At 25.5% G+C, this 21,381-nt stretch overlaps 1 protein-coding gene across 1 annotated transcript in view; it reads right to left on the bottom strand.

The window, feature by feature from the left end:
• Positions 1-2,573: 2,573 nt before the first annotated feature.
• Positions 2,574-21,381, bottom strand: part of LOC129610870 (jerky protein homolog-like) — a 52,454-nt gene continuing 33,646 nt past the window's right edge. The window contains exons 3-7 of the mRNA XM_055523640.1: positions 4,087-4,267; positions 3,531-3,975; positions 2,996-3,469; positions 2,747-2,937; positions 2,574-2,589 (exon numbers count right to left, since the gene is read on the bottom strand). Of these exons, the coding sequence (XP_055379615.1) occupies positions 2,574-2,589; positions 2,747-2,937; positions 2,996-3,469; positions 3,531-3,975; positions 4,087-4,267 (1,307 nt within the window). The remainder of the gene's footprint in view (positions 2,590-2,746; positions 2,938-2,995; positions 3,470-3,530; positions 3,976-4,086; positions 4,268-21,381) is intronic.

Genomic DNA, 21,381 nt, shown 5'->3' with positions numbered 1-21,381 from the left:
CAAAAAAAATATAGATAAACAAGTACTACTAAACAATGATATTAGGGAATTACCTAATAACAAAAATTTAACAAAATCCGAAATAGATATGTTTTTAAACAAAATAGAGCAAATAATTCAAAATGCCATTCGAATTGAGATTCCTGTTTTCAATCCGGGAAATAACGGTACCGATTTGTACTCCAATGCCATTTTGTGTAGATTAAGAAAATATAAAAGTCAATTGCTATCTGCAAAATATGCCTTACTTAAAAATCTTCCAGATAGAAATCATCAAGCAATTATAAGAACTAAAGCACTTCTTAAAAATGTTAGTATTTTGATTAAAGAAAATTTGAAAATGTCGATTAGTAATTACTGGAAAAACAGAATAAAAAATATTAAAAGCAGTAACAGTAAAAGTATGTTTCCTGAAATTAGAAAAATTTATAAAAAATATAATTGTGAAAACTTAAAAAAATTAATTATCCCTAACGATAATACTAATATATTAGTTAATGCTGGTGTTAATCTGAATTTATTGGAAAAACATAGTGGTAATTTTATAATTGAAAATACTGATGATTTATTAAATACTATGGCATCACATTTGTCATTAGTACATCGCGAAACTGCCTATAGAAATTCTACGATTGCTAATAAAGTTGGCTCTGCGATTTCTAATTTCAATACAATAACGCAGGAGTACGAATGCAATGAAATATCACTAGTCGAATTCAATAACGAATTAAAATCAAATGAAATTTCCAGTTTGCAAAACAAAGACAATTACTTCACAACTTTAGAGGACTTAAAATCAATATTTTCTGGTCTGAAAGGCAAAATCTCTTCGGGAATTGACGGAATACCTAATTTGGTATTAAAAAACCTGCTTGATTCAATAATTGAGAAATATTGTATTATTTTTAACAACTGTCTGAATCTCAGTTATTTCCCTGAAATATGGAAAAAAGCAAAGGTTGTAACAATAAAGAAACCGGGTAAAATTTCTACCGATCCTAGTAGTTTCAGACCAATAAGTCTCTTACCTAATATAAGTAAGGTTTTTGAAGTAATAATAAATAAATACCTAACTGAGGAATCTGAAAGAAGGAATGTAATACCTATGAATCAATTCGGCTTCAGAAACAGACATAGTACAATCCATGCAATGACTAAATTGTCTTCTGATATTTGTTGGCATATTAACGATCAGAAATGCGTAGCGGCATGTTTCGTGGACCTGGAAAAAGCCTTCGACACGGTTTGGTTGGATGGCCTAATATATAAATTAATAAGATATGGTTTTCCCTTATACCTGATCATATTAATAAACAATATGATTCGCAATAAAACTTTTAGAGTAGTTTCCAGTAGAGGAAAGTACTCAAAAGAGTTTGCAGTTTTAAGCGGTCTCCAGCAGGGCACTGTAAACTCACCCATTTTATTTAATATATTTTCATGCGGACTACTGGATTCCCTAAACAACAGTTTAGGGCTAAATCACAGTATAGCTTTCGCGGATGACCTAGCAATTTACTCAGTGAATCACGATCCAAATGTTGCACGATATATGCTGCAAAAACTGTTTGACAAAGTTGTCTCATACTGCAATGACTGGAAATTAAAAATCAATTACAATAAGTGTGTAACCGTTCTTTTTAGAAATACTACAAACAAGGCAAACTACAAAATTAGAAGGAATTGGAAAAACGTTTTCTTAAAGGCTCCAGATAATACTTATATAAAAAATTGTAAATCCTTCAAATACTTAGGGGTTAATTACCACTATTTATACAAGTTTAATACGCATTGTCAGAATCAATTATCTAAAGCTAGTAAGGCATTTATGAGTTTAGCTAAGTTGTTCTATTCAAAGGTTCTCTGTAATAGAGTGAAAATTATTTGCTACATGAGCTTTATTAGACCTATTCTTACATATGGTTGCCCAATTTGGTTTAACATAAGTGCTTCAACAATGGAAAAATTTAGATTGTTTGAGCGTAACTGTTTAAGAGCTTGCACGGGTCTGAACAGAACGCCTGAGTCAAATTATATTCAATACTACTCCAACAAAACTCTTTATGATAGTGCAAATATTATAAGAATAGATAATTTTATCTTACAACTGATACGTAACCACATTCTAAGAAGTACTCAGATAACAAACAACTCACTAATAAACCATGCATGGTTTCCTGACGTGGATTACATAAGATCTACATTGGGTTCTGGTTTCATTCCACCAGAGGCTTTCTTGTTTTTAGATGAAAATAATTATTTAGAAAATTGCTCTAATTATATTCCAATACTTTACCATTACATTAGAAATGCAGCAAATAAAAAAATACCTTTAGATTTAAATAACCTTAGCTTAGAAAATAATGAATATTTTAAATATGACAAATATATTCCAAATTTAAACAAACTTATTAATTATAATAAAACATATTTTTGGAGAAATTAGAGTAAGTTAGGTATAAGATAATTTTATTCTAGTATATGTAAGTTTAGGGTAAGTTTATTTTAATTATTAAACATTATACAGTAGAAATCTGCTCGAGTGAACATAATAAAAACACAGGCTGTTCGTTCTATTGAACCTGTTCACTGTATTAAATGTCAAATAAATTAAACTAAAAAGTAGTTTTTAAAGCTTTATTGTTTCGAAAAGTATTCAGTTACTTTTTTTTGAATTTTTTTTTTATTTGAAATTTTTAAAACAATATTTTCTCTTATATTTCTAAGTGTGACTTGGTCGGTTAACAAGATATCGTTGTCTGCAGCCCATTGTATAGTCTTATTTAGCGCTTCAAGGGCTTCATAATCAGAAATTTTTGCTTCAACTGTTTCTATCACATTTTCGGTTAAATTAGTATCTTCAGAAGAGACTGAATAGTTTTCATTATCGGTAATTTCATCTCTATTCCAACGCTGAATATCTTCAAGACTATATTCCTGCAATTGAAAATTAAAATTTTAAATATGTATGGCTAAATAAATTCATTTTTCTTACATTCGTATCAGCCGTATTCAGCAAAAGTGCTAATTCTTTAGTTCGTACATTAATATCCAAATCATCTCTCATTAAAATACTCAAAGGAATCTCGTCTTCATCATCAAATTCATCTTCCTTTAAAATATTTTTCCAGCACTTCAGTATCATTTCTTTATCAATTTTATTCCAAGCTGCAGTAAGATTTATGACAACTTCTTTGAGATTAATATTTTTTATTGCGGTAATAATATCGCTGTTATTTGTTGTTGACAAAATAGAACTTAACAAACAAGCTCTGTAATTGAGTTTAGTGATTCTAATCACGTTTTGATCCATGGGCTGTATAAGAGGTGTTACATTAGGTGGCATGTACAAAACAAATATTTTTCCATCTTCGCTGATAAGCTGCTCTGCTGGTGGATGTGAAGGAGCGTTATCTAATAAAAGAATTGCTTTTTGAGCTATGTTCTTACTAGCTAAAAATTTCTTCACCTATAAAAATAAATTTTTAGAAATTTTACCTACAATAGATCAATTTAAAAATTTTACTTACTTGTGGAACAAACGAATGATGGAACCATTTTTTAAAAATATCAGTCGTCATCCACGCATTTTTTGAATGATTATATTCCAAGGGCAATTGGAAATTTTTAAAACACCTTGGATTTGCCGCTTTTCCGATAATTAAAGGTTTTAACTTGTGCGAACCTGTCGCATTTGTTCCTAGAAGAACAGTTATTCTTTGTTTATAACTTTTAATTCCAGGCGCATTTTTTTCAGAGCTTAAAACGTAAGTTTTTTCAGGCAAATTTTTATAAAATAGACCTGTTTCGTCAACATTATATAACTGATCCTTAGTTAGTTCTTCTTTTTCCATTTTTTCAAGCAACATCTTTTTAAAAGGTTTCACTAATTCTATTTGACTGGAAAGTTTTTCACCTACAATTTTAAGCAAACGTATTCCAAAACGTTTTTTAAAATTTCTTAACCATCCATCACTGAAATTAAAATCTAAATCTTTTTCTCTGATTTTTAAATTAATCTGTTTTGCTTTTGTTTTGATCATAAAGCCAGTAATTGGAATGTGTTTGGATCTTTGTTTCTCTAACCACTTGTAAAGTCTTTCCTCTGTCCGTGGAAGTTCACCTTTTTTCATAGTTTGCCTTTTATTAATAACGAACATTTTCCCAATTTGGCTCTTTAACTTCAGTTTTCTGCTATTAATCGCGCACACGGTTGATTTAGCTATACCAAATTTCTTAGATAATGTTGTAACACTTACTCCTGACTCTAAAGATTTTATAATTTTAATTTTTTCATTTAAATTCAAATGTTTTCTTTTAATATTTGTTTTTGGCATTTTAAAAAAAACTTGAACACTTTTATTTTCTCGAAATTACACTTTTATTGAATGCCATTACCTAACACAATGTATGACTTATATGTTAAGTAAACAAAATAATGTTCTCTTTTGTAATTCAACTTGAAAAATCCCGTTACAATGAGAAAAATAAAAAGAATAATATAAAAAAAAAACAGTTTTGTAAAATTTGTTCACTATACTGGGCACTTATAAAAATTTTTGTTCACAGTGTAAGGCAGTCAATGCTAAAATTTTTGTGTTCACTCGACTGGGAAGTTCATAAAATCGGGCGTTCACTAGAGCAGGTTTCTACTGTATTATAAAAGTTGCTTTTTTTATAAAAACTTTTTAGCAACACTAAATAAATAATATCTGAATTCAATGAATTCTAACATTTTGTACATAAAATTTGTAAATTAAATATATTAACAAAAAATGAATTATTAGCTTTTAAAAACATATTTTTATAAATGGGAGAGCCTCTTGGGCCATTGCACATTTAAATTAATAATTATAAAAAAAATATTCTTTAGTTTTGTTTTGAATTGTACTATTATAAAAAAAAGAAAAAAATAAATAAAACATTAAAAAAAAAAAAAAAAAGTTTGACTCGCCTATCGTGAGGCACTCATATGTCAATAAGGCCCGTTGTGATACCGCAGGATTCACAAAATTCCTCACCATAACAAGAACCAACCCGAGCTTTTCCGAATCCAGCTAAGGAACCTGGAATTTACATTCACCAAATCCTTAGTCGGTAAAAAGAAAAATGGCCCACGGTATTGCCGCCTTTTTCCTGCCAAAGCCATATATAAGCAGAGGAGATTTACCACCATTTCGTTACAGCAACACAAGTAGAGATTATTGGTAGGGCGGCCCATCCTTCTGGATTGTTCGCCAATAAGACAATTACCCGTACGACCTCTGAAACAGCTATAATTTCTGGGGAACAATTTTGATTTTGTGTTGCACCTCTCAAAAATCATCAATAACACGAACATTTTCTTAAATCATTGTTTCAAATAATAGTCCTACTAAATTTTTTCCTGAACGCTTTAGTCAAGATACTGATCTGTAATGACTTATCGACAAAATTACACTTCAATCTCTTTTATGTAAAATAGTAGTTTTGAGTTCTGTAAGACAACAAACAAGAAATTCCGTTACTTAGAATAAATTCAACAAAATTTGGCTTAGTTGTCGGAATTTGTGAATTCCTCTATGTTGTTTGAATTGGCTAAATGATTTTAATTTTTATTGATCCAAAATGTTTGCCTCAACTTGATAAGAAATTAATTTTAATTGATGCAAATTGGTTTTTTTCCCCTCACTATTAAATTTTTTTGTTTATCCTTGTAATAATATATTATCCTTTATTAAATTGCCTAACAAATCTTAATTCGAATATAAATGTATGAAAGGCAAAATATAACATTTTCTCACTTTCTATAAACACTGGTAATCACAAAATGTCATTTTTAAGAAGATTTTTACAAGTTAAATATTGAATAAGTGCCCATGTGTTTTCTTAAATAAATCATTTTTAACTCTATCTAAATAAATTTAATCTGTTTGTTCTTTTCATATTTATATAACTAGAATAACATACTTATACATACATCTAATAAAGTAACTGTTAAAAGAAATAATATGTCCTTAGAGCCGTTTAGTATTTTATGTTCCATATAGAGTAAATAGTATAGAATCCTTGAATATCCTTTTCATATTAAAAATATTATTTCATATAGTTTTATTGTTTATAGTAATACCTTTGTAATTTTAACATGTACATATAAATATAGAATTCAAGTTGTCTGAATAAATATCGATTACAAAATTTTTCATTTATTTTTGATTCATTTGAGTGATGGATAACTTAAAAATTATAAAATACTTTATGTTGGAATCTAAAGTTTAAATAAAATACAAGGTGTTTCATATACAAAAGATAATATTTAGGTGAGGAAAATTATTCAAATTTTTAAAGAAAAGAAATTAATTGAAAATCTTAAAATTTTTCAACTTTAGTAAATTTGACAAAAAAAATTTAAATTACAATAAAAATTTATTCAAGGTTCTCTCTATTTAGTGTCTAATTATTTTCAGGATAAATAGAATGCCTGAAAGTATACGTCTGCCCAGAAGTTTACTAATTTCTTTGAAAAATAAAATTTACATGCAAAACACTCTTCCAAATTATCTCGCAACTCTTTCGTTTAACTAAAGAGAACATAATCTTAGTTTATATTAAATACCGCTCACAAAGTACACTATGATGAAGGTTATTTATTTTTCAAATATCTTAGATTTTTCAATAGTAAAGTAATGAGGCATCACAGCATTGCTTGAAAATATATTGTGCTAAGACAATTTGTGCGTACAGAAAAACTTCCGTAATTAAGTAATTAAATTTGGTGATTTTGGTCGTCATGGCCATAAAAAACAATTGTTGCTTTCTACAATTACCCACCTTATTCCGTATTTCTAAACCACTGAGGAAAAAATGGAAAGCCTTGAGAAATCGGTTATTTCTCAAGGCTTTCCATTTTTCAAAAAAATTATTCAATTTTTTTCAATTCAACTAGTGCGTAAAAAATATTTCATGTTTCAGAAAAAGGCACACTACTGAGAACTAAAATTTTTTTTTATATTTTTATAATTTTATTGACAAATCATTATAACAACTAATAATATTTTTATCTTTTTGTTTCTTTTATGTAAGGAAAAATTTCTTCAAAAAGGCAAATGGTAAGCGATTACAAGCCTTATGTTTTGTACATAAAAAAGGAACCTTGAAATTTTTAATCCTCAAATGTTTTTTTATTTTTTTCTATTACAATAAACAACATCATCAGTCAAATTGAATTGAATATAAGAAAATAATTTTTAGTACAATCAGTCACTCACTCATTAACAAAACGACTCACTAGCTATAATATTCCTTACATAATTTCCTTACAAGTTCTTTATTGTATAAAAGATTTAATTTATAGCTATTTGTGTGTTTTTGTAATATCCTTGTGTATATAGATTGAATATTGTTATAAACACAAATAAACCCAATTAAATTTTGTTTTTTTTTTTCGTATTTCTGCTTTTTATATTATAGTACTTTATTTCTGTAAATATTTTGTGACAAAAAATAAAAAAAACAAAAAATTAAAACCTTAAGGAACTATTGAAGAAAAAAAAAACTTTTTACAAACAGGATATTAATATCTTGGCATTAGTATAAGGCCTACAATTAATTTGTGTTGACATTGATAGATTATAGACACAATATTACATACAAGTAATACAAACCATTTCATGTAGATACTGTATATATATACATATATTCAAATCTAAACAGAACGTTTTATATACATACTTAATTATATTATATTTTGTGAGCTGTAGATGAAGACACGAATAAATTTTCATTCCTTAAGAATAAATTTTCATTTTCATTTCTTTCTATATGATATCGTATAATAAAATACTACATCTTCCTTAATATATGTATGTATATGTATATTAATGTAGATATTTGTTATCAGGAATTCTAGTCTAATAAGTTTTATGTAGTCTTCTGATGTAATATTGTATTTTGTATGATCCGTTTTCGAATAATATGTAAGTTTGTTAAATATAAATTGTGTAGTTTTTTCATATGAGTGTTATAAATTTATCTTACGTTTTGTAATACTCAAGATAGAATTACATATAATGTAATATTTATGTAATACATTCGTCCAATATGAGTTTGTAAGTTCTAACAGAAACAATTGAATGAGAGTTTTACGAGTATATGTAAACCATGAAATTATTTTAGCTTGTAATATTCAGGAGATTGAAATTAGTACCTTTAGTAAGTCCAAGGATTTTCATTAGTCAATAATTAATTTTACATAAATATGAATAATCAAATTGAAAAATTTTAGTTCAACAGTCCCAAATATTTTACAAATAATTACAAATACATAACGTGTAGGTGTTTATATTTATTATTAAAAGTAATTCTTATAAGAATAACTAATGGAAATTTCTTGTATAGAACTGCAAAAAACATATGTATAACATATAGGTGGACGCTTTAGAAAATGGTATGTCACCGGTTCGAGTTCAATTCGAGGAGAACATTTTTTTAATTTCTCTACCTTCACTCGTTCTTTTGATTACGTTATCCATCTGTTTTCCGCAGTTTTATGAAGAAATTTCCATTTCTTATTCCCAAATATCTTGTTACTTTTTGAATTCCAAAATTATCAAATTAACTATGGCGTTTTCATAATTAAAGACTATTCTTACAATTTAAATATCCTTGAGTTGACTCAACTAATTATATCTATAATATATTAAATATGTATTTTTATTTTGTTACTTGATGAAAAACATAATATTTTCCGGTTTTGTTCCACATCATATAATATCCTTAATGTAAATAAATAACTTACAAGCATATAATAATCAGCATGCACATATATATATATACATATTTCAAAAATACACATATTTTGTATATATTGAAATACATAAATTATTGTGAGTATATAAAATGAAGAGTATATAAAATAAAAACTAAATTGTTAACAGACATGTGAATAAATGGAATATAAAAAAAATAAATATATATAGAATGAATATTATTTGAAATAAAAATTATTTTAGTTTATAAAGAAATCATTAATAAACATTAAAATGCAGTTATAATGGTAAATAAAATACAAAATAAAACTTAAAGCAATTATTTAAATATATAGGCGACATTGTTGTATTATGTAAATCAATTGATTATTTTATAATATTCTATATTTTGTAGTTACATTAGATAAACTTTTGTTTAAATTTATTTTGTAAGGCTATAAGCTACTAAAAACTGTAATTTCTCTATTCTCTTTTTAATAAAATTTCTGCTATACACTAATCATGTGGCGTAAATCCACTATAGTGTAAAAATATTTAAGTGTATTATAATAATTCAACAGAGTGGAGCACTCATATCTGAAATTAATTCATCAAAAAAAAAATTCATATTAAATTAGTTATTATGACGAAATCTTCGAATATAATTTTGGCACATAAATTATAACTGCAATTTGGAATCACAAGACTACCCTTTTACAATAAATATTGCATATTTTTGGGATGAAAAAAAAAAATATAAAGCCTGATCGTATATCTTATATTTGTATAATAAAATTTTCGATTGTTTTATGAAGGTGAGACGTTAAGTCGATAAATCAAAAAAAAATGCAATAATTGAATCCAATTGAAAAAAATTAGTAACCTAATCCATTAGAAAAACGAAAAATTCTTTATACGATTAGGCTACAAAAGTAGGAGCAGTAAAAGCAGTAAGGAATTGAGAGAATTATACGATTAATTGGATCATTTAAAATTTTTCATTATTAACAATTTGCTCTTACAGAATATACGTGTTGGCTTTTATATTCAATAAACCTTATGCACAGTTTTAAAGAAATTGTCGCAATATTTCAATTTTGAGGTGCAATAATTTAGTGCGGAGGATATAGAAAACATAACCTTCCATAACATAATAAATAATTTTTAAATGTGTGAAAGCTTGTAAAATTTTGCACTTTTGAAGCTTACACCATAAGAGAAATATCATGCTTAAAATTTTAAACCAATACGTTTAAAATATAGGGTAATCTCCTATTTTACCATTTTCTTTCCACTATTTAATCATTCTCCGTTTGTGTATAAAATTTCGGTTTTCTATCTTAATAGAAAAATTTAAAACTTTTATAAATGAACGAGCACTGACGGAAAGAATAAAAAATTTGTCTCTATTTTTGAAATATGCTTAAAAACATAATTTACAATTAATTGAACAATAAAAGTAAATTTTCATAAAATAATGATTATTAAAAATATTCGAGTGCATTATGTTCACGTGCTTCATTAAGCCAACCAAGATGTTATTTTTGGCACAATAAATTGATTTTGTGCTGTGATCAATTAAAAAATTTACGAACTGCATAAAGATGCCTTAATATAAAAACAAAACTGCCTTTCTTTTTGAATATACGATAAAAATAAAATTAATTAATTAATAAGTTTAAAATATAAATGCATATACAATTAAAGAGCGTCCAGAGCATTACAAAAGTTGCCCCTGATGTCAAGCGAACTTATTTTACATATTTTTTTAATAATTAATTTTTTTTTTATTCTGTTTTTCACTCCCATCAGATTTTTAAAACTACTAAATAAAAAATTATTTATACTAAAAGAAAAATGCAACAAAATGAATTTTTTTTTCTCATTGCAGTTGTATGGGCAAAACGAATTTTACCATTTTTATTTTTAACGTTATATAATATCAAGATACTTTTCCGCCTCAGATACTCAGGATTGTATGTTGTAATCAAAAATTATATGTATAAGAAAAACCAGAAAATAAAAACATATTGTAAATTTTTAATGTAACATCATAGTATTATGATGATAATGATGGCTGCAATTTAATTTATGAAAAAAGAAAACCGTCAAAAACACGTATTCGTGCTGAATCTTATAATGCACATTGAATATTATAGCGTGTATTAATTACTATATTCGTTAAACACATGTAATGGGTTATGTGTACATTATACATACATATACATATATTTCAAATTGTTGTAAGATGTTATACATAGTAAATTCTACATTAATAGTGAATTTTTATCAATATCACTCGGATTGTAATTATGAAATTTGTCTTAGCACCTTAGTTTTTAATAAAGATTTTTATTTTGAACTTATGCTATACATAGCTATTAAGCTAATAATCTAACATCATTATATTCTGAAAATTCATATTAAGCAAAGATTTATCTGATAAGTTAGATCTTTTGAATTAATTTTCCTCATACTTTAATGATAACTCCTAATTTTACACCTTTTAGAAATATTCAAATTCTATTAAATTCAAGAAACGTATGAAATTTGTAAATTTATTATAATAATATGATGTAGGATTATTGTTGATTGCGTGGGAATTACATACAACCTAATCAAAGAAACGAGTCAAAGCAGAAAAATTTATTAAAAACTTTCCTTCCTCAATTTGGACTCGAAACAGTGACTTACTGCTTTCTAGACGCTCTACCAATTCAACTACAGAGGTAAGAAGAAATTGCCGGTGAATTGTTCTTCCAATTTCTTTATACTGTAATCTATATAATACGATTACTAAGTGTTGTTTACTTGAGATGCTACATGCAATCTTCTATTTGAAACACACAATCATAAGAACAAAAAAAATGGTTATTGCATTTATTACAGAGAAAAAATTTTTGAATAAATTTTTTTGCCTTGACTCGTACCTTTGATTACGTCATCCACCTGTTCTACAGTTGTATGAAGAAATTTTCAAAAGTTATCCTTATATTTAAAAATTACAAACAACTACACATTGTGTTGGTAATTGTAATGGGCATGGGAATTATTATGAAGTAGGAGATTAAATATGAATTGCAATAGCAGAATTTAATGCATAATTGGGATTCTCTGGCTTCAAATTAAAAAATTTCGCAAAATAACATTTCAAATCTGAAATTTTTCTTTACAAAATATTCTAAATTAATTTATATCGACTGTAAAAGCATGTTTTATTAATAAATTTTACAAACATTTACAAAATTCGGCATTTTAACATCATACTAAATTTATTTATGTTTAAAAAATTTAAATATTGCGTTTTTATATCCTTTTACACACACTGTAAATATAGTCACATACATACATACATTATATACACTGTTTTTACTTTTTTTTTGAATCATAAATTATTTGATTTAATCACAAAGAGTGAATAGCCTGCCCGTATATATGAATGTATGAAAGAAAAAAATGAAACAATAACGGGAAATAATGAAAAACACAATAACTTACATTTTCAGTTTTTCACTTTAACAATATTTTTTACCCGCTTCTTTTTTTTTTTATGAATGTTATCTTTATTTTTTATATGTTTATGCGATCAGATAAAATGATGACCTAAATTTGCATTAAATGTTAAAAAAGAAAAAAGAATACACCGCGATATTTTGTAAATGTTAAAGTGTCAGGAAAAAAAAGGATTATTTTTGTTCATCTTAAAATTTGGAATGAGGATGCATCATTTTATAACTACATAAAATAGGAAAAGTTGACTTTACCATTTCGTCATCACCATTTTATATAAAGCATCAATTTCACCAGATTCTAGAATTTCTCAATATTTATTTGATTATGATACGGCTGAAGAAAAAAATTGTACAGATTTTATTCCCAAAACTTAGCATTCGAATCTTTCATGTATTTTACGTTTAACACTGTCAAGAATTCACATTTTGAACACTTTTCATATAATTTGCTATTCAGACGCAAACAAGAATTTCACCTTTCTTATGTTTTGTGTTTCATAAAATCATTAATTCGTACTTTGTATATTTTGATAAATTTTGCGTACTAACGGGAAAGGAACTGGTCGTTTACTCATTTTTCCGATATTTTACGTTACTCGATCAAGAAATCTCTTATACTTTGTACACAACATATAACTAAGTTCATATCAAATAACAGAGAAATCTAAGAAATTTTTTCTTTGTAAAATCATAAGAAATTCTTGTAGAAATTAAGAACTCTAATATTAAAAGCACGGGCCAAACACAATGTTGTGAATAATTTTGTTCTGATCTTTCAAATATATGTGTAGGACTTGTACATTCTTTAATTAGGAAAATGCTGTGATCTTTTGACCAATTTCATTATAATACTTGAACTGCTTGAGAAAATTTTTAACATAGTTTCTTACTTACTTTTGATACTGTGAATTTTCCTGCTATGTTATCCTTGAAGCTAAATATGCTCCTGGTATCATTGAAGCTATAAATTATGCTTTCTCTTTTATTTTTTGCATTGCATTCTGACTGAAATTCTGGTTGTTATTCGCGTTCATTTTGAACTTTTTTGTTTTCGTTTTTTTGCTGCATTAAATGAGGATTTTTGTTATTAAGGCAAAAAAAATTATATTTTATCTTTTTCTTTCTGTTTTGTACATATACTTGTACGTTTCTGCCATAGCATTTCTTTCTTTTCGACATTAAATTGTATAATGGGTTACAATATCACTATATATAAGGTAATGTTAATAGCTGAATGCGGAAGGAAAATTATTCTATGCTGGAATAAATGACTTTTTATTATATTGCAATAATATAATAATGCAGACTACATTGTGAAAATTAAATTACACGTAAATAAAAAAGAAAAAAAAATTCTTGTTTTAATTGTAAAAAATTATTTTATGTTTGTGTACTCATATAAATTGTTAACATGCAATTTGAAAGAGGAAAAAAAAAATCTCTTGGGTGAAAGTGTCATGAACGGAATCTTAAAAGAATTTTCAATGTAGTTAAAATATTGTGTTTTTTTTTTCTTTAATTTTTATAAAAAAAATTTTTGAATGTACACAGCACAACAGCAGCGAGGGACGAGAAAAATTATTTTACTATTACAAGAGTCCAAGAACAAGACTAAAATTTTAAAAATTTTTAAGAAATACTCTTGTTAATAATATTATACTTTAATAATTTTAATAATTCTCGATTTTATGATCGTTAATTTATTTGAAGACTTCTGTTTCATGCTTTTTTACTTCCAAATTTGCAATGATTAATGCGCAAATTTATATTCAAATCTTTTCTTAATAATCTCTTTATTGTAGTTCCTTTGAACTTGCTTAAAAAGCTGAATGCCCTTCATAAATATGAAAATTTCAGAATATGTTGCTTATGTTAGTGTAAAGTTTACCAAAGTAATTTTCAATTTTTGTTAATTTTCAATTTTGACAATATTGTTAACAACAATTTTCAATTTTTGTTTTAGTTTTAAATATTTTTTTTCTATTGAAAACAATGACATTGTCTTATTCACATATTACAATATAACGTAAATTTAGATCAGAAATTCATTTCTATAGTAACTTTTTTCATCACTAAACTTAAAATTCCATTGAAGAGAAATTCAGTTCACTTGAAAATTCTGTTGGATTTTAATACCTGTACGAACATATGTTCGAAGGGGATTATAAATTTGGCTTACTATTCGTCATGCTAAGAAATAATGGTTTTAGGTAGTGTAATATAGACATAAGTTTATATATTTGATTCGAACGTCGAATTCGGAGTCGATTTAACCATATCTGTCAATCCGTCCGTCCCGGCGATAACTCAAAAACTAATTGAACTGAGTTGACCAAATTTCCACAAATGCTTTATAATATTATATATCGGAACCTTATTTAAATTGGATGTGATTGAGATAGTGGTTTATCAGTAGCTGCCCTATAACTTCAAAAGAAAGCTGTGTTAAAATTCCTTAAAATTTTTCGACTCCTTGTGGTAATACCGAATTGCGGCTGCAAAACAATTTCACAAGTCACTTGGTTGTATATTAAGGAAACTATTGAAATTCCAGTGCCGAAATATACCATAAACGAATAAGAAGCAGAAATTCGTGTGGAATAGTGTGGCGATTAACATACAGGACTTAAAATCATTCTTTTGTACGAGCATCTATTTTCGTTTATTGCTATAAATATGTAATACAAATATTATAATGAAAAATACAGACAATATGTCTCAATTCGTTACAATATTTTTACAAATAAAAATCTAAATATAACTAAATTTTACAAACAGTAATAAACTGTTCTAAAGTTACATTAATATCTATATTGTGAGTAATTGCAGTAATGAAACAAATACAAACCTTAGAAATAAAATAGTTGCTTCTCTATATATAAGCTTCTTATCAAAACAAATTTATTTTTAGAATCTAAACGAAATTTATTAATTTTAATTTAATTTTCTTAAATCAACAAACTTGTATATATTATTGGATTGAATTTTACCATTGCAACAGAATCTATATCTTCTTGGTCAACAATTGAAATGATTTCAAAATGAAAATCTATTATTAACAGGTGGCTTATGTATTGATCACAAATACGAAACAATATCCTTTGTTTATTCATTCCATTTTATTTATTATTCCAAAAGAATAACAGGATATTGTCTTTATTTTTAATATTTATACACAGCTATACTCGTAGTTGTAAGTTATTTCTTCTTAATTCAGTTTAAATGCATAGGGCTAAATTGCAATGGTATAAATATCAATTTTAAAAATAAAAAGATCTTCTCTTCAGTATTGTGTAGTTTAATAACGGCAGCAATTATTTTTCATGAAAAAAAATTTTTTTTTTAATTTACATTATTGTGTTTTACGTTAGGGGATTTGGGGATTTATTAAATTTTAAACGGGAACAAAAATTTATACTCTGTTTCGTAAAAGTCCATTTTCCCACTGTGATTTTTTTATGTATGTCCTCAAACCAATAAGGATAAAAAGTTTAGAAACTTTAACTAAGAAATGCGTGTGTTTATTAGTATATTGGTTTTCATATATATATGTACTTGTATATATGTATATATATGTACATAAATTTTTAACAATGATTAACATAGAATAACGAGAAAATTGAATAACACAATTTAAACTTTATTTATTGTATACAGAGGAATGAGTTTTTTAACTTGAAGAAACTAACTTGTCGTCTTCTAATCTAAGTGTTCTAATGCATCAATTTTATTAAATAATTGAAATTGTGAACAACGATCAAATTGAAATATGTCGGCGTAGTACTGAAACTACAAATAAATTTCTGTTAAATATTATTTGAATGATAATTTAGAATAGGAAAAAAATCTTGACAGAATTGTAAAATAATCGAGATGTAATTAATATTAATTTAAAATATTTTCTTTTAGAATGTTGTTATTAAACAAGGCCCGGTTCTGACTTGTTCAGTGCCCAATCAAAGCAATTAATATTATCATTTAATTGCACATTACGCATAATAAATCACTTTCTTGTAACTTTATCATGCTGACTGCAAGACTAGTCATAGAATTAAATTCTGGATTTAAATTTTCAGCTTTTTGTCTTACAGTATGAAAAAATTTCAAGTAATGTCAAATACATATGTAAAGGTACATGCTATTAAGTTAGCTTACTTTTTTTTTTTTGAATACACGTAATGGAAAAATTGGAAAGAATTTTTATATTTTATAATTTGATTTATTTTTTAAGCTTCAAATGGTACCCCTGTTTTCCGCCGCCCATTCCAAATATTTATTTTGCATATATAGTAGATTCGATACTATATTCAATTTATATACTTTAACATAAAGGATACTAAATTTTACTGTTTCATTTCTGATAATTTTATGTCATAACTTATCACATTCTTTTTCACATAGAATTTCATTTAAAACTTTTAACTTTAAAACTTTGATCCAATTTTATTTTCTATTCTTATGCTTATATAATTAGTTTTAAGCCCTTTTATTTAATTAACACCAAAAAAATATTTAAACTCTTTTCTATCTCAAATACTTATTATAATTTTTGTTTGTTGATAATTTTTCAAAATATTGGTTTATACTTTTCAGTTTCTAATTAAAAGTTTTTTTTTTTTTAACTAAATTATTCATAATTAAGATAATCTGATTTAACTATTAAAATTTTTTTGTAAAAAGATTTTTGTACTTTAAAATGCAAATAAAATTTATGGGAATTTTAACCTAAATTTCAAAGGCGTATCGCATATTTAAAACAAAAATAAAAGAAAAAGTAAAGAAAAATCGAAACTGAATATTTAATTTTTCAATTCCTTAATATTTTAGAACTTTAAACTTTTAAAAATAATTATTTATTTAAGTGTGTATATAAAAATATTTTAAAATTCTTCGGAATTTTTTAATTTTAAAAAAACAAATACAGAAGAGTGTTTCTGGTTCTTTAAATCCAATTGATATCAAAATTTCGTTGAATATTTTGAAAGTACACTTGGTAAACGGATATTTGTCGGTTCCGGATTAATGAAGATATGAAAGATCTTATTATATAATATTATATACAGTGAAGAATTGGTATAAATTCAAATTTGTATTGAATATTATAGGTGGTTCTAAAAAATTAAACTTAAGCACTAAATATTTTTAAATTCTAGTTGAAATTATAACAAGAACACAACTTGTTATTTTAAACAAGTTTCAATTCTATTTTAGAAACTCATAGACCTATATTAAATATTTCCGGAACTATTATTTTGTAATCCATGCAAAATATTCGAAATCACTTTCACTTCCCTAATAATTGATTAACTGAAATAATAATGCACAATTTGAATCAGAAATTATCTAAACTGAAAAACTTCTTATTCCATACTACATTATAATGGAAACTATAATTTCAAACCATAAAAATATTTAAATTACAATATCAATATTTATTCGTATTCTGTTACATAACATAAATATTTACAATTCTTTAACAATAATTTCAAGAATAACAAAGACATTATCAGTATATTCTATGTCAAATTTTATATATACATATGTAGATTTCCAGAAACCATATTTATTTTAAATATTAAAAATTTCAATTCTATATTCTTATAATAATATCCATTATATGCCAATAGACACATAGACTAAGCTCTTTTTTGTAAAAAGAACAAAAAAAATAAAATGTTCTATGTAGTTGCCACGATATTAAGAGTACCGAAAAAAAAAAAAAAAAAAACAAATTCTGTCGAAAATTTCCCTAAAAAACAAATTGAAAATATTTTTCCATTTATTTCAAAAATTTCACTCTCATTTTTTTTTGCATTTCAATTTTTTATTTTCTTTTTTGTTTCTGTTTTTTTTTGGTAAGAGCTCTTTTTTAGAAAGTGAACATGTTAAAAGCATTAACCCAATTTTTTATATATTTTTCTTTCAACTCCCTGTTTTAAAAATAAATAAATTCTGATTTTCAAAAAAGAAAAACAAAAAAATCAAAAACAAAAAAAAATTAAAATACTTTGTATCGTCATCAACATTCAAGTTGTGTGTGGAGCACACACAACTTGAATGTTGATGACGTTTCTCTAAGAATTAATGGTAATGATGATGCAATTCATATCATACTGGAATAAATTGAATGCGATCTAAACTATTGTAATAACAAAAAACAACAAAAAACAAAATAAAAACTAAGGATAACAAAATGAAAAATAAAAAACTTTACAAAAAACATGATTCACTCTTAAATGGAAAGTGCACACAGTACAAATAAGAAAGAGAAAATTTTTTTTCACCAAAAAGAATAATAAAGACGGCACACATTCTATTGTTTTGGCTAAAAAAAAGGATAAAGAATAAAAATCCTTCTTTAAAAAAAAACAAAACAAAACAAAATATTAAAAACAACACATTTGAAAATTGTATATGCACACATATACCCAAACTTTAGTATTTTACTGGTGTGCTGGTGTTATTGTAGTATAATATAGTGCTTACTATATGGCCCATTCATAACATAGAATAGAGTGCTGCATTAGATTATGCAAATTTATCTCTTCATTTTATATTATTATCATTCTACTGTCAGGGATTAAAAGAGATGGAAGAAAAAAAAATTTCTCTCTTTTTCTCTTTAATTTTTTTTTTTTACTATATTACTTTGGAATTATCCTTTTACATGAATATAATGCATAATGAAAGGATTTTATGAAGTAATTTTCTCAAAATTTATTTGCGTATATATATATAGATTATTGTAACATATAAAGCTATATATACGAGTATATTAAAGAAAAACTAAGAATTTTCACACTGACATGCACCCATAATCTACTCACTTTCATAAATACAATAAAAACCAAACGAAAATTTTTTCTATGTGCTACGAGTATATAATGAATTTATATGAAAAGAAATGTGTGTACAAATTTTGTGTTTTTAATTGAATTTGATATGCACTTAACTGTTTAAGTCTGAGCAAATGATTTTAATATAAAAAAATATTGGTTCGGTTTTTTAAAAAGGTATTGCAAATCGCATATCTTGAAATTTTGAATAAAGATTATATGAATATCGTATAGAAATAATCATATTAAACGAGAAACTAGTCAAAATTTGTAATAAAATGAAACAAAAACAGATTCTTTGAATTCAATGATTCTAATGGTGAAGGATATTGCCCCTAAATCAATTTATCTTTAGTGCAATATCAAAAAGCTATTATACTCGTGTGTAAAACAAAACTTATTTTTCAACAAAAGCAGCCAATTTGAAAATGTCAATACATTGTGCTTTATCGGGCTATAAAACTCCCCCATTATTTTGCGATTCAAATTGTAACTTCTCAACATTTAATTTTTATATTATCTTAAAAAAAAATGGGGCAATATGAAAAATCTTAATTGAGAAATTTTTTAAAACTAAAATTTTAAAAAGGTGCAAATTGAAATCCCTAAAAGTATGCAAATTTATAAATTATTGTGCAATTTAAAAATTTTCATTAGAAATTAAATGTGTTCCAAAAATCATTTCTTTTTTAAGTATAAAAATTATTTAAAAATTAATAGCAAAGAATTTGAGCATTACAAAAGAAATAAACGTTTCCATATTAAACATAGGAAAATTTTTATGAAACTTTTAAGGACATATGTAAGGAAATGTGAATTATGTATAATTATGAAACAAACTGGGATAAAAGTAATCTCCTACAATCTCATTCAATATTAATATGATTGAGTTCTAATTGAAAGAAATTTTGCTTCACTATGACCTTTTGTCCGTCGTCCATTCGTTTAAAAAACTTTATACAGCTTTTAAATTAAAGAACTAAAATTTGTTATAAAAATTAATTTTGGCGAGAAATTTATTTCCTAAGAAGAAATTTTTCATGCTTGAAAAAAAGTCTTTGTCTTTTCAGACAATTGTGCTAATAACACTGAACTGCGTCCTATTTCACTTACCAGTCTATAGTTCTTTCGTATTTGGATTCTTCATGTGAATGAAAGTTTCCAAATTTTTTTATTAATTAAATAAAAGCGAGGGAAAAAAAGTTGGTGCGGTAAGCTTTTGCTTATACAATCATAACCTAAAAAGTTGTCACAATATAAAAGTTGGTCGCTGAAAATAACTTTCATTTTGATCGACCGCAAGTTTTTAATATTGAATTTTTGTCAAGCAGTAATTATGTAGACGCCTCATATTTTGACAGCTTTTATTGGTTTCTTTTGTTGGAGCGAAGAATTTTTCTACCTCTTCTTCTCCTAATTTATTTAACTTAACAACCCAAAATTTTCTAATTTGCTTTTAAAATTAAGAGAGGATATCTCAAAAATTATAGAACTTAATTTAAGCAACTACTTTTATTCAGACTACCAGCTTAATTAAATTTCTTCTAAAACATTTATTAAAACGTGAATTTTTTAATTCATTTTTTTCCTAGATGTATGCAATATTGTTAATGAAGATTTTATGGCGCTTGCATTCTCTATAATATTAGCCATTACATCATTAAAATTATTTTCACAGTAGATTTTTTTTTGGTTTCGTTAAGAGAAAGTGTGCCATTTTGTAAACCAATGGTTCGATCCGAATTTATTAGTATTAAGAAGCATAGGTTTATTAAATCAAAAAAATATTTTAAATCATCTTGGAAATTAATTAAATTTTTCATTCCGATAAATAAACATAAGATTAAAACGATCATAATAATTTCCTTTTTTATTTATTCCTAGACACATGGTATTTAAAAGTTAAAATTTACTTTATAAAGAACTTTGTTTGGCTCTACACATCTAATATAAATAATATCAAAAAGAAAATTTTAAAAGTTTAGTCAATTATGTATTAGAGTGGAATAATTGAAGCATTAATTATATACGCTTAGAAATAATTCATAATACCAATCAACCAACCATGTAAATAAATTATGCATAAGATTCTCATATGTGTAAGGAGTTGAAGCAATTATTGTTTAAAAACTATATATATATGTGCATATATTCAGCTTCGTATACTTATATCGGATTTAAAGTGTAAAAGAAAATCCGTTTCACAATTACATATTATTATTAGCCAATTCATTATTATCTTAAATTAAAGGAATTTTCCTTTAATGGTAATTTAATTCCATTTTAACATTAATGGTTTTCCTTGAA

This window comes from Condylostylus longicornis, unplaced genomic scaffold (genome assembly GCF_029603195.1).
Source record: "Condylostylus longicornis isolate FDR11 unplaced genomic scaffold, ASM2960319v2 ptg000048l, whole genome shotgun sequence".
Taxonomy (NCBI): Eukaryota; Metazoa; Arthropoda; class Insecta; order Diptera; family Dolichopodidae; genus Condylostylus; species Condylostylus longicornis.
Note: the sequence above shows the minus strand (reverse complement) of the source record. Positions and strands in the feature narration are given on the sequence as shown.